The 13,973-nt window shown below is 41.2% G+C and overlaps 1 protein-coding gene across 1 annotated transcript; it reads left to right on the top strand.

The window, feature by feature from the left end:
• Nucleotides 1–966: 966 nt before the first annotated feature.
• On the top strand, nt 967–4,497 carry PEX12 (peroxisomal biogenesis factor 12). Its single transcript, XM_080924299.1, has 4 exons — nt 967–1,124; nt 1,304–1,532; nt 1,823–2,376; nt 3,204–4,497. Exons 2-4 carry the CDS (start codon nt 1,407–1,409, stop codon nt 3,601–3,603), a joined length of 1,080 nt encoding a protein of 359 aa, XP_080780425.1. The 5' UTR covers nt 967–1,124; nt 1,304–1,406; the 3' UTR covers nt 3,604–4,497.
• The last annotated feature ends 9,476 nt before the right edge of the window (nt 4,498–13,973 follow it).

Below are 13,973 nucleotides of genomic sequence, written 5' to 3'. Positions count from 1 at the left end.
CCGAGAAATCTAATTAACAGCACACCTAAAATTTTTTTCATGTGATATTTACCAGATGCTTTATGTAGTTCTCAAGTCCTTAAAACTCAAGGCTGGGCATGAAAGCCAACTTGAATGCTAGCCAAGGAATAGGTACATACAACTCAAGAATCTTAAGCTGAAATAAACATTATTTAAAACCAAAACCCTTAATACTTTAGAAATACAACAACTGCACTTCTGACATTGATTTAGTAAAGTATAAATCATATTTTTGAATTATAAAGATAACTTCAAAAACTGAAACAACTAAAACCAACCCCTTTATAAGGTTCTCATACAAATCAGTTGCCTCCTTTTACACCCTAAGGTCCTCTAGAGCAGTGAGTAGTACTATTCAACTCGAGGATCATAATAATCTCTGCACTGTATTGGTATCACTAATATGATACATCTACTGAGCCGGAGATAGGTATCATCTCATCTAGCAGACTGTGCCTAGAGCTATGGCTTAATTGGAAGACAAGTTATACTATGTGCCTGTAATGAAAAAGTAACCGTCCTAAGTTCTGGTGGGCAAGGAGAATCTTTGTCATTTTAGTAAAACTTGCTGATAGCTGACTACAATGCTCGGGAAGGTGGCCGAATTTGAGCTAAACACCTCCTGTGCAGAAAAGACCTGGCTTGATCTCCCGTGGTAACCGGTGTCAGGCAGGGCCCCAGCTCCGCACAGAGGCTCGAGTATGGCCCGCCACGAAGCTTCGTTCAGAGCTAAACAGGAACAGAATCCACTCACTACACTAACCAGCCGCCTCGTAGTCAGGGGGGCGGAAACGGAAGTCCCAGCTGGTCATAGAGTTCCCGAGTTCCGGCTCAGGGCTACATTCGATGCTAGAGCGTCTGTCTTCCGCCCGCCGTGTGGAGGTCCTCGGAGCTTCTGTTTCCGGGTACGGTTTCTGTCACAAAGCCGAGGCCTCCTTTCGCAGGTGGCGTCACGGGTCCTCTGCTCCGTGCCCGAGGTCAGCAAGCAAGGACGGGCGCTTCCCAGCCAGCCGCAGGAGCCGGGCCTCGCAGCTCCGGGACTGCAGCTCGAGCGACACGTTCCTTGGCCCACACCTGTCTCGAGTCACGCTCTGCCCAGTGAGGTGCAGCATTTGACAAGTCATTTCCCAGTCCCCACGTGCCACGGCCCCAGCTTCGGAGTTAACAGTCCTTAACTTTGAGACTCCCTCCCCCCCATCCGCCTCCATATACGTCTTTTTTTTTTTTTTTTTTTTTTAAATCCCCGTTGATTTTTCACGTAAAATTAAATTTTGAGTTTCAGGTATCATGAAGAAGGACTAAGACAGCACCCGTTTGATACAAAACAAGTTCATGCTTATTAGAGTGTTCGTGGGAAAAGTAAATCCCAGTATACACAAGACACTATGGCTGAGCATGGGGCTCACATCACAACTGCTTCGGTGGCGGACGACCAGCCATCCATCTTTGAGGTGGTAGCACAGGACAGTTTAATGACAGCAGTGAGACCTGCTCTTCAGCATGTGGTCAAGGTAAGGCATTATTTCTCTGAAAGGTTTCAAGGACGACTGGAAAAAAAAAAAAAAAAAAAAAAACTCCAAACATTTTACTAGTAATCATAAGTTTGCAATGATGGACATGTGTCAAGTATCCATGGCTTAATGGGCATTCAGTCAGAGGCCAGTACTTAATTCCTAGGACCTCAAGGAGCTTAGACTATACCTCAGAAACCAGTTTTTTAGGCCAGGTGTATTGAAGTTAAAAGGAAAGGACTAATGTGAATACAAACTGAAGACTAATAAAATGAATGTTTTTGCTTCAGGTTCTTGCAGAATCAAATCCTGCACACTGTGGCTTCTTTTGGAGGTGGTTTGATGAAATCTTCACTCTGCTAGACTTTCTGCTCCAGCAGCATTATCTTTCTAGAACTAGTGCCTCATTTTCTGAACACTTTTATGGGTTAAAGCGGATTGTAGCAGGGAGCTCGCCACAGCTTCAAAGGCCAGCCAGTGCTGGTCTTCCCAAGGAGCACCTCTGGAAATCCGCTGTGTTCCTCGTTCTTCTTCCCTATCTGAAAGTGAAGCTGGAGAAGCTGGCTTCTAGCTTGCGAGAAGAAGACGAGTACTCTATTCACCCCCCTTCTTCTCACTGGAAACGGTTCTACAGAGCCTTCCTGGCTGCCTACCCATTTGTTAACATGGCCTGGGAAGGCTGGTTCCTTACACAACAACTTCGTTACATACTGGGAAAAGCTGAGCATCACTCTCCCCTGCTGAAACTGGCTGGAGTTCGGCTAGGTCGGCTGACTGCTCAGGACATACAAGCAATAGAACATAGACTGGCTGAAGCCAGTGCAGTGCAGGAGCCCATTAGAAGGTAAGGCCATTTCTAAAACCCTTTTATTAACAGAATTTTAAATTGTATATCTATCATCCATTTCATCTGTTATTTATTAAATCACATAAGTTATTCTTCACATTCATAAAGTATAGGCCACCATCCTGGTCACCTTTCTCATCATAATAGGCACACCTTTGTGCATGCTTGGTGTTTGCATGGGCCCCATGCAAGGTATTTGCTTTGTGTACATTATCTTATGCCTCATCACAACCTGAATTAAATGCAATGGCTTCATTTAACAGTTGAGGGAGACAACAGCTAGAAGGTGGCAGAGTCAAGATTCAAAGCAGCACAATACAATTCTAAAGACTTCTTACCAAGGATGCTACATTACCTTTATCGAGTGTGTATTCTCCCACAAGTTCAAACACGTATGCATCTCGTGTTGATAAGTTACTTTTTAAGTGAACTGCTTTTCTCCTAGATGGATTGTCTTCCATTTAAAAATTCTCTAGAGTTGAGTATCTAACACTTTTCTCAAATCAAAACCCAAGTTTTTGTTGTTAAAAACAGTTCTGGGGTCTGGAGAAATGCACAGTGGTTATGTAAATGGCATGTACTGCTCTTCTAGAGGACTAGAGGTCAATCCCCAGACCCATATTTGGCAGTTCATAACTGACTGTAACTTCAGACCAGATGGCATCTGCATGATATGGTACTTATACAAACAAGCAGACACAGAACATCAGAGTTTAGACATACACAGGCCTACAACAGATCTTGTTGTGTGGAACTGTACCTATAGAAGTTACTGTGACAACATATAAACTATTTTCTTGCCTCTTGCTCTTCTTTCCCAACAGCATTGGTGAGAAGATAAAGTCAGCTCTGAAGAAAGCTATGGGAGGTGTTGCCTTATCCCTCTCTACTGGACTTTCTGTGGGTGTATTCTTCCTGCAGTTTCTTGACTGGTGGTACTCTTCTGAGAACCAAGAGACCATCAAATCACTAACTGCTCTGCCCACTCCACCACCACCTGTACACCTAGACTATAACTCTGACTCTCCCCTCTTACCCAAAATGAAAACAGTGTGCCCACTGTGTCGTAAAACTCGGGTCAATGATACGGTTCTTGCTACCTCTGGCTATGTATTCTGTTACCGCTGTGTGTTTAATTATGTGAGGAGTCACCAAGCCTGCCCCATTACAGGGTATCCAACAGAAGTCCAGCATCTAATTAAACTCTACTCTCCAGAGAACTGAAAGAGATTAGTGTATTATCTCGAAGCTCAAGTTCTATACTATAAGTTCATAAGACTGGTTTTAGTATGGCAAACAATGATGCTTCCCTGATTTGTAACTACATTAACTTTTAATAGTTATATGGATTTCTTTAAAAGGATATATCCACTTGATCTAACCTTTTGGTTTGCTCTCTACCAAGCTGGTTAAGCAGGAGAATCAGGACTGTAGGTGGTGTGAGGACCAATGTGGAGGTGGGTTATAAAAGACCACCTCCCTTAAGAGTAAGGCTTTTATGGTAGTGTAGTATCAGCACTCTGGAGATGGAGGCAGGATTTTGAGTTCAAGGCCACCAAAGGGAGACTGTCAAAAGTAAATGAAAAAGACTGATTAAGAGGGATAAAATAGTGCAGGAAACCCCAGGTTAGACTTTATAAATCAAGTGGTTCCGGAAACAGGCCTCCTCTTTAGAAAACATTTTCTACTTTTGAAGTAGAGACATGGACTTACTCTTACAGAAAAACTTAGAAACGCTTTGGAGAAAAGCCCCTTCCTCTGCAGTTTATCAATATTTGAAGATTTCCTTCATGATCCATACCTGTCTTGGGATAGAGCTTGTTTATGGGGAGGAGTCTGGAAATTTCAATATGAATGAAAAGCAGCCAGCAATGGTGAGATGCAGTAAAATACTTACGTAATGTTCACTGATGCCTACCCAATGAATATCTAATGAGGAGTAAAAGCTTTCTGCTTGCTCTTATGAGTTTGCTCAATTGGCAGTTTGCCCAATTGATATGAATCATGCTAGGTATTATGAAAGTTTCTATGAAACATTTGAGTAAATTTTAACAATACATGATTCTAGGAAAGAATTGTTCTGTGCTGTCATGATTATGTGGAAACTCAAAAGATTACTTAAGGAGTTTAAATAAATTTTTATTCAGATCACCTTTGACTTCTTGAGGTTTTTCTGTATTAAGTTTTGCTTTTTAAAAAGACAAATTCAATAATTAGAACAAAAATCCTGTTCTAATACAGAGATACTGCTTTGTATGAAATAGCATTTGCCAGAAACAACAGTTTAGTTGCTTGTTTAGGAAGATTTATGACAGAGGATGGACAAGCTAGTGAACAAACTGCTTTTGAAAAATCATTAATGTAAGATGAGTGAAAATAATTTGCAGTGCCTGGTGTAATACTGTGATTCATGCTAGTATATTCTCTGGAACCACAAAGATGATATAACTTTACTAAGTTTTAAAATAGATATCCATCCTGTGGATTTAAAAATACTGAAGTTTACATATACCAGAAGAGCATATGGTTATTTATAAGCTCTTGTAAAACCTTACCAAAACAAAGGTCTTACCCAAACAAATACTGTGGTTAATTAAAACACTTTTAATACAGTAATAATAAGTCAATAAGAAATTGATTCCAATTCAGGGCAGAAATGATGAATTCTCCATGAAGTTTTCAACCCCAATTTCTCACCTGGACCTAAGAAAGAAAACATGAAAGTATCAGTAATTCAAAGGATACAAAAGAAATACTCTTACACGTTATAAGCTATGATCCACATAGCTTCAAATACCCACACGAGGTAAACAGAATTAGCTCAGAGAGAAGATTAAGAGGTCACGCCCTGGTCAGAGCCAGCAGCGAAGCAATGGCAATACCAGGTCAGACTATACTTCACTCATCATTGCATGGCTCCATTTCACCTCCCCACACTACCTAAGGATCACCTATATTCATATCCAATCAAAGGCTCAGATGCTTCAACTTTGAAGTCTCAATACTTTCCACTATGTGGTAAATAATTGCTATACACAAATAAAAACTTTTGGGGGTTTTGAGGGGAGGGGGTAGGGAGTTTTTCTGTTTTCATAACTCAGATTAGAGAAGCATTTATCACTCAAAGTTTTTAGCCAAGCACAGTGGTACATCTCAGCACTTGGGAAGCAGAGGATGTAAGATCTCTGTGAGTTTGAGGTCTACTTAGTGAGTTCCAGGATAGCCCTCGGAGCTACACATAGCCAGACCCTGTCTCAAAATAACAAAATTTTTGTTGCTATTTAAATGAGTCCAACCTCCATTTATTTTGACAAAATCTTAGGGCTATCTGTTAAGAGATACATTGCCTAAAAAAGTAGTAGCTGTAGTGAAGATTTCCTACAAAATGATTACTTATTTAACAGAATTCAACTGCCAACAAAGATAAAAAATGAAGTCACAATGTCAGGTACAGTGATTCATGCTTGCAGTTCCAGCTACTCCAAAGGGTAAGAGCCAAGGAACTCTGAGCAACACAGGAAAATGGACAGTGAACAAACAAAGCTAGACAAGTTTTTTCTATCAGAATCTTCTCATTTCAGTCAAGAACTCTGAGAGGCTAATACCAATTGATAGCAGAATTAGGAAGAACTGTGGTCTGAATGCCACCTCTAACTTCTCAACTCCCGCCCTTTACTAACTAAAAGGAGAAGCTACAGGCATTGGAGAGGCTCAGTAAGTGGTTCAGAGCACTGGCTGCTCTTGCAGAGGACTAATAACTGACTTCAAGCTCATCTGTTTCACAGCACTGTGATTCAGTGGATCTCTTGCCTCTGGTTTCCCCGGGCTCCAACACATTTATCTGTTCACTTTAAACCTATAAGTGTGATTCAGCCACTACAAGCATTGGATTTCTCCTCATGGCCCAAGAAATAATATACAAATTACTTTGCTTGGTATTCAAGGGATTTCAAAACTATGAATGTAGCCTTAGGTCAATTCCCTGAACGACCACCACCACAACAAAACAACCTCCAAGACAACAAAAACCAAGCCAGGTGTAGTGGTGGGTACAGCTGTAAATTTAGTGCTTTGGGAGGCCGAGTCAGAAGAATCCTGAGTTTGAGGCCATCGTGGGCTAGCTAGACAGACCCTGTCTTAAAAACAAAACAAAAAATCCAAAATAATCCCCATTTACCCCTTAGCTAGTTAATAACATAATCCTAACGAATCTTACAGTCCACCCAACCCAGACTATTAAAAGTTCTCAAATCTATCAAAGCTTGTGTTCCCCTGCCCCATAGAAACCCTTCTTGTGCATCGGCTCTGCCTCTCCAGTTTCTCACTCCTCACCCTGCCACTTTCTGCATAAAGACTAATGCCAATTAATCCCAAAGGAAGCCTCTGCCCTTCCTCTGAATTATGGAAGCAAAATTTGTAAAACCAATTCCACTTAAAAGATCCAGACAAACATGGTAACTGAACCCAAGCTCCCTGCCATGCCCAATTGGTACATTTTCCTAGTTTTCTGCCTCTGTACACTCCATGAAGCCTCTTTCCACGCTTATCTCAGTGGGAGAAAGCCTGTGTGTACTTTTGGAGCTTCTCAAATGTCACTTTTTCTGTCAAATACCCTGAACTACCTTAGTCTCCGACCTCCACAACGCCCTCTTCCCTCAGAGCAATCATCTCTTGCCAACTGTGCACCAGTTTCCCATCTCTCCCACCAGCTCTATCTCACGGAGCTCCTAAAAACTGGGGGAGAGTGTTACCAGCCTGGACCATAAATGACCTCAGTAAGCCTAAGCCCCATAGCCTTTGATTAGAAATGGATCAGCAAAATTTATAACGCCAGCTTACCTGCACATGTCACTCGGGTAAGGACCATACCTCAGCCATCTCCAAGCACTCATTCCCCCATCCTCTAATTCATGGCGCTCTGCAGATTCCTTTTCAGGCCAGCGAGAGCTTACACACAGGTTCTCAAAGCAAAATGGAGATCAAGTCCAAACCCACCAACTTCGGGAGCCTGAAGCCATCGTTGGTAAGGAAAGAGGACTGAGGACGGAGTCGGGGCCTGAATCGGCTCCCAACCTGAACTCTTCATTTCGCAGTCTTGGACAGGGACCATCGGGGCTGCAGAGGATGACCCAATTGAGCACTAGGACACAGCGTCCGGTGCACACTGGCTTCCCGCGCCCTCTCCCCTCCGCTTCTTCGGGCCTGCATCCCACAGACCTGCGCGCGCCTGTCAGCCAATCCCGTGGCAGCCAGAGCTTCACGTGACAACCGTAAGGCGGGGCCTGCATGAATAGCAGCCAATCGGAAGGTGATATGAAAGCCAGGGGTGGAGCTGGCCTAAAGGCCTAGGCTGCTTCCTCGGGCTTTCTAGGCGTCCCAGTCCATGTTTCATTCAGCCTGTGGTTTCTGCTCTGCAAGCGATGCTGTTTTACTTCTTCCTACAATTCTCTACTCACGGAATTCCGGACGACTGTTAGGCATAGTGATTTTACCATTGTTTCGATAGAGAGAAGGGAGACTCCTATCTTGAACTTTTAAAAAATATTTATTTTTGACTATACATGCATGTTTTGCCTGTATTCATGTCTGTGCATTATGCCAATGAAGAGCCCGCATAGGTCAGAAACAGGTGTCAGATCTCCTGGAACTGGAGTTACAGATGATTGTGAGCTGCCATGTTGCTGCCGGTAATCAAACCCTGGTGTTAGACATTCTAAATCATTAAAGGCACCCTGGGAAAAGCGCAGCTAAATATCAGATTGTCAAGACCAGCACAGATGGTTTTCTGAGAGAAGAAACATTTCATTTAGGTCTTGAAGAGCCTTAAGAATTAGGAGATTCCCTCCTTGGCGTGGTGGTGCATGCCTTTAATCCCAGTATTTAGGAAGAGGCAGAAGCATATCTGTGAGTTTGATCTAATAGGGAGCTCCAGGACAGTCAGAAGTATACAGAGAGACCCTGGGGAGAGAGACAGAAAGATTGAGAAAATTATTAAAGCTCAAGATGAATTAGCTGAAAAAAAAAATCTAGTTTTTCAAATGTTGGCAAAGCTAAGAACCATAGTTGTTGAGGTGCTTCTCAAAATTCTGTGAACTTTAGAAACAAAAACCTGCTAATATGAACACCATCCAACATTAAAACGTAACAGTAAGAACTTCAAAATGATTGTGACCCAAAACTGCCCCAATAAGATACTTTAGGCTTGAGTCTAGGACAATATTTTTAATAAACAATTCTGAGTCACTGCGAAGTCTAAGGACTCCTGTGCTAGTATTATTGCCATGTAGGAGATTAGAAAGACAGGCTGAGATCTGCTAAGAGCACTGACTGGTTGGGTGTAGACTTCTGAAAACGCAGGGTAGTGGGAGACTGAATATTTCAGGGGCCAAGTAATGAAGTCATCAAAGTAATATTTAAGGAAACAGTGTACACACCTCAGAACTGATCTCAAGAACTAAGAAGAGCCTAAGGAAGTGGTAACGCCAGTGGAAATAGATGGTAAACAAGCATTGTGATGATTGACATGTAGGAGGTGGACAAAGGGTCTTGAAGAAATTAAGGGGAGTGTGGGAAGAAACAAAGTGTTGCCTACACCAGACCATCCAAGTCTGGTCTAAGATCATCCTTAACCCTTGTAGTTGAAGGACAAAGAAGAGAGTGTTCTTTTGTGTGTGCTATTTTCTCTGCCTGATTTAACCTTCCCCTTCTGTCTCCATACTCAATTTGACTCTAGCTCAGACATCATGTCATTTAGGATTCTCATCAGGGAGTGCATATATAACCAGCTCTCTGCAGTAGCTTTGGGTACATTAGTTCTGTGAACGTGCACAAACGTGTGTGCGCACACACACACTACACACAAATTAGAGAAATACTAAGAAACAAACTTTCAATTCTTCAGTTTTCCTTCTGCAAAGAAAAAGGTTAATAATAATGTCTAACTCATAGAACAGTTAGAAGACAAATGATAGATGATTTCTACTGCCTCAAATGCTCATTGAGTTCATGAGTTAATACATGATTTCTCTCTACAGCTTATGGATGGGACACATGTCGTGTTCTCCCAGCTATCCATAAGGTAGTGTAGCAGAATGAGAGTAGCCGGGCTTTGGATTCAGAAAGGCCAATGTTCAAATCCCAGTTCTGCTCAGTTCTACCAATGATGATGGGTAATCGAGCTTCATCATATCGAACTATTTTGCCATTTATAGGACAATGAAAATAACCTGTGTCTTTTAAGTTATTGGGATGACATGAGAAAATAAAAGACATATATTTGGCCTGAATAAGGCAGTTAGTAATTGGAAGTTTTTATTTTAGCATGAAATGATTGCTTTGTTTGCAACTTAGTAATCAGGTGCTCAATAGCTGATTACTTGCTAAAGTTGACATTATATGCCAGGGCCATAAATGGATGAATCTTTATGTGTCTTACACATGTGTCTCATCTCACTTCTTTGTCATTTACTAGAGAAGGCAACATTAACTTTGATTGGCACAGAACAGTTCTGAGTCTCAGGTAAACTTAACCAAAGCCTACTAACCAAAATAAGACAGAGCTAGGATTTGAACACCCTAGGGACCCCCAAAGTAGCTCACTGTCTGAAAGAATGAATGTAAAGAAGCTCACCCAGTGTTAGGTAGTGTCCAGTGTCCAGGACTATTGACCATGGTAACTGGACTATTTATTCCTTTTCAGACATCTTCGAAAGAGCTGAGGGTGAGGTGGAAAGAGAGGGCTCAAGACACCAGTCCTTTTCTTCACCAGTCCTCTGACACTGTCTGCTGAGCATGTGGGCTGAGCCATAACTACTGCTGTTGATAAGCAGAAATTCAGGAGGAATACATCTTGAATAAACTGGGGACTCTTGTTCTTTGATAATCATCACCAGCATGAATGGATAATTTCTACAACATCTAGGAAAACATGCTTCCCAAGTTCCTGGATTCAAGTTGTTTTGTATGAAGAACATTTCTATTATAGAAGAATAAGAAGGGACCAACAGCAGCTAGAGAGATGGCTCGGTGGTTAAGAGCACTCTTCCAGAGGTCCTGAGTTCAATTCCCAGCAACCACATGGTGGCTCACATCCATCTGTAATGGGATCTGATGCCCTGTCTGAAGACAGCAAAAGTGAAATAAATCTTAAAAAAAAAAAGGAAGGGAACAACCTACCCAAACCCTGTTCTTCCTATTAGTGGAAAGGAAAAGAAGGTACTGAAGAAGACTTCTGATGTTTAGAGCTCTCAAATGACCCAGAATCCTTGTTGAATCATTTACATTCGTCAAACATGGTTTTAAGTCCCAGGTTTCTTTTTGTATAATCTCAGTTTATAATATAGAGTTTCTAGAGCAGCCCCTAGCATTTAGTAAACAAATTTCCAGTAAAAAGATTTTTTTAAAGATCTATTTATCATATGTATATGAGTACACTGTTGCTGTCTTCAGACACACCAGAAGAGAGCTGAGCCACCTCTCCAGCCACAAAAGTGGTTATTTTTATTTTACTACAGATAAATAAGAATGGTTTTTCAGTGTGAAGGTGAGGCTAAGAATTGAGATTGATTGGTTGATGTAGAACCAAGATGAGGTTGAATTCATCAGGGAAATGAGTAAAAGAGGTTCATATTCAAGCTGAAAGCAGACCTCACTATGTTTCTGGGATGATCATGGGTCACGATATCGTTTCTGCTTCCACCCTTGGAAACTCCACTCAGACAAACACGGGCAAAGAGTAATCAGCAATCAAAGGATTTCAGGGTAACAGCCTGAAGCTAAGAACAATAACGATGGTATAGTGTAAGTGTGTCCAAAGACCTACTTAAGAATGCCATTTCATCAAAATAAATTGGAGTAGAGACACAGTATTGCTCACAGAGTTCAATTTTCATTTTTGTTTTTCAGATAGTCTCACATAGCCTGTCTTAGTTACTTTTCTATTGGTGTGGAAGAACATGATAAAGGCAACTTGCAGAAGTAATAATGTACTAGGGGCTTACATTTTCAGAGGATGAGACATTGAACATCATGGTATGGAGCATGGAAGCAGACAGGCCAGCAGGCCTGGTGCTGGGGCAGTAGCTAAGAGCTTATATCCCTATCCACAAGCAGGAGGCAGAGAGAGCTAAGTGGGAATGGTCTGAGTCTTTTGAAACCTCAAAGGTTATTCCAGTGACCCCCTCCTCCAAGAAAGACACACCTCCTAATCCTTTCCAAACAGTTCCAGCAGCTGGGGACCAAGTATTCAAATCCATGAGTCTATAGGGGCCATTCTCGTTCAACCCACTGCATAGCTGTAGCTGGTTTTAAGTATTGATCCTGACTCCACCATCCAAGTGTTGCTATTATAAAGATGTACCACCACCCCTGCTTTACTGACTTAATATAAGGATGTGGTTTATTTTCCTGTGTTCATCATAACAAATTACCACAAACCTGATGGCTTAAATGACAAAAATGTGTAGGGTATTTTTATTTCAAAGATTTATTTTTATTGTATGTGTACAGGTGTTTTTGGTTACATGTATGCCTGTGTACCATGTTCATATGTGGTGTCTGAGGAGGTCAGAAGAAGGTATTGGAATTCCTGGAACTAGATTTATGGATGCTAGTGAGCACCAAGTGGGTGGGTTCTAGGAACAGATTCAAGGACTAAAAGATCAAGTGCTCCCAACTGCTAAGATATTTCTCCAGTCCCAACAGTTTTTCTTTCTTGTTTTTTTTTTTTTTTATCTTTTAAAAATGACTTATTCTTATTTTATGTAGTTTGGTGTTTTGCTTACATATATGTCTGTGTGAGGGTGTTTGAACCCCTGGAACTGGAGTTACAGACAGTTGTGATCTGCCATGTGGGTGCTGGGAATTGAACCCAGGTCCTCTAAAAGATTAGTCAAGTGTTCTTAACTGCTAAGTCATCTCTCCACCACCCCCCGCCCCCGCCTCGAACAAGAGGTTCAGCAGCAGTTCCACTAGACTGAAATCAAAGGAGAAATTATATCTGGTGCCAGAAACTTAGCCAACTACATAAGGCAAGTGAATTCCTTGAACTTGGAGGAAAACCTACAACTGCCCCATTACTAAACCAGCATAATTTCTAACTATATTACAAATATTTATTCTTATAGCCACAGATAAGCAGAGATCTCACTTACCAGAGAAATGTCTCCCTGCAACAGATAGAGATCATTACAGAAAACCACAATCAATCTGCAGAGAACAAGGGACCATGTGATGCCCAGCTGCCACTGCTACATCTACAATACAACTCCTGCACCTAAGGCTCAGGGCTCACAGCAGAAGAGATAGGGCAGAAAGACTGTAAGAATCAGTAGGACGTGAAGTTTGATGTAAGATTACATCTCCCAGAAACGTAAGAGAAGCTTTACCTATGAAGTCTCGCCAACATGCTGCCTGGACAAGAACAACATGAATATAGACATGATAATATGGAAGGGGAAATCTCATGGGGCCTCACCCATAGACAAGGATCTACAGACAACTAAGAAATACTAAGAGCCAGAGAAAGAGTCTTCCCTAGGGAAGAGCTCACGCATTAGTTATCCAATACCAAGTGGTCAGAGCTGAAATCATATATGTATAAGTAACATCATATGGACTGATCAGGTTGTATTTATATATTTAAGAAGGTGTGTATGTAAGCAAAGACAGGCCATGAATTTGAGAGAGGGCTCAAGGGACAGGTAACATGGGAAAGGTTGGAAGGTGAAAGGGAAGGGGGAAATGATATAGTTACATTTTAATTAAAAAATTAAAAAGAAAGTGTAGAGTATAGATACAGTAGAATTTTTGGTTCATAAAGAACGGCATTATATAATTTTTAGGAAATGTATACAATTGGAGATAATCTATTAAGTAAATTAAACCAGTCTCAGACAAATATTGTATGTTTTCTCTCATTCCTGGTTCCTAGGTTATATATAAATATATAAAATCAGTTATGTATATATGATATGAAGGTACAAATAAAGCTTTTTAGGGCAACAAGGGGAATTATCAGTAGAGGGGCAAGAAAAAAGAGGCCAGGGAAAAGGAGCAAATACGTTCAACTTATGACATATATAAAAACTTTAAAAATAAGTATTTTTAAATAAGAAAAGATAAAGGTAAATAAAATACAACAAGAATCTTGGAAGTTGATGAAATAAGCTAACATTGCTCCCAATGAACATTACAGAATAGCCTATTTAAAATGAGTATAGCTTGACCTTTAATTCCAGCACTCTGGAAACAGTGGCAAGGAAATCTCGGTGAGTATGAGCCAGCCTGGTCTACATAGAGAGTTCCAGGCTATCCAGGGCTGTATAGTGAAACCCTGTTTCAAAAAAAAAATTAAAATAAAACGAGTGTAGTGCTTTGCAAACAAATATAGCCAACAGAGAGATGCTTGTGTTCTGTGTAAAAGGGATGCTCATCCTCTTAGAAGATGGGAACTGAACTCTGGCTGCTCACTTGAAACCCCATGTTTCCTCACTCCAAGGACCTGATTCATTCCCTGAGGCCTTAGTTTGCTAATCAACCATGACATAGACTTTTCTTAAGTCCTTATCAGCCTTCCTCAGTGGGTCAATGTTATG

This window comes from Micromys minutus (assembly GCF_963924665.1).
Source record: "Micromys minutus genome assembly, chromosome: 10".
Lineage (NCBI taxonomy): Eukaryota > Metazoa > Chordata > Mammalia > Rodentia > Muridae > Micromys > Micromys minutus.
The sequence above is the reverse complement of the archived record's forward strand: the minus strand, read 5'-3'. Positions and strand labels throughout refer to the sequence as shown.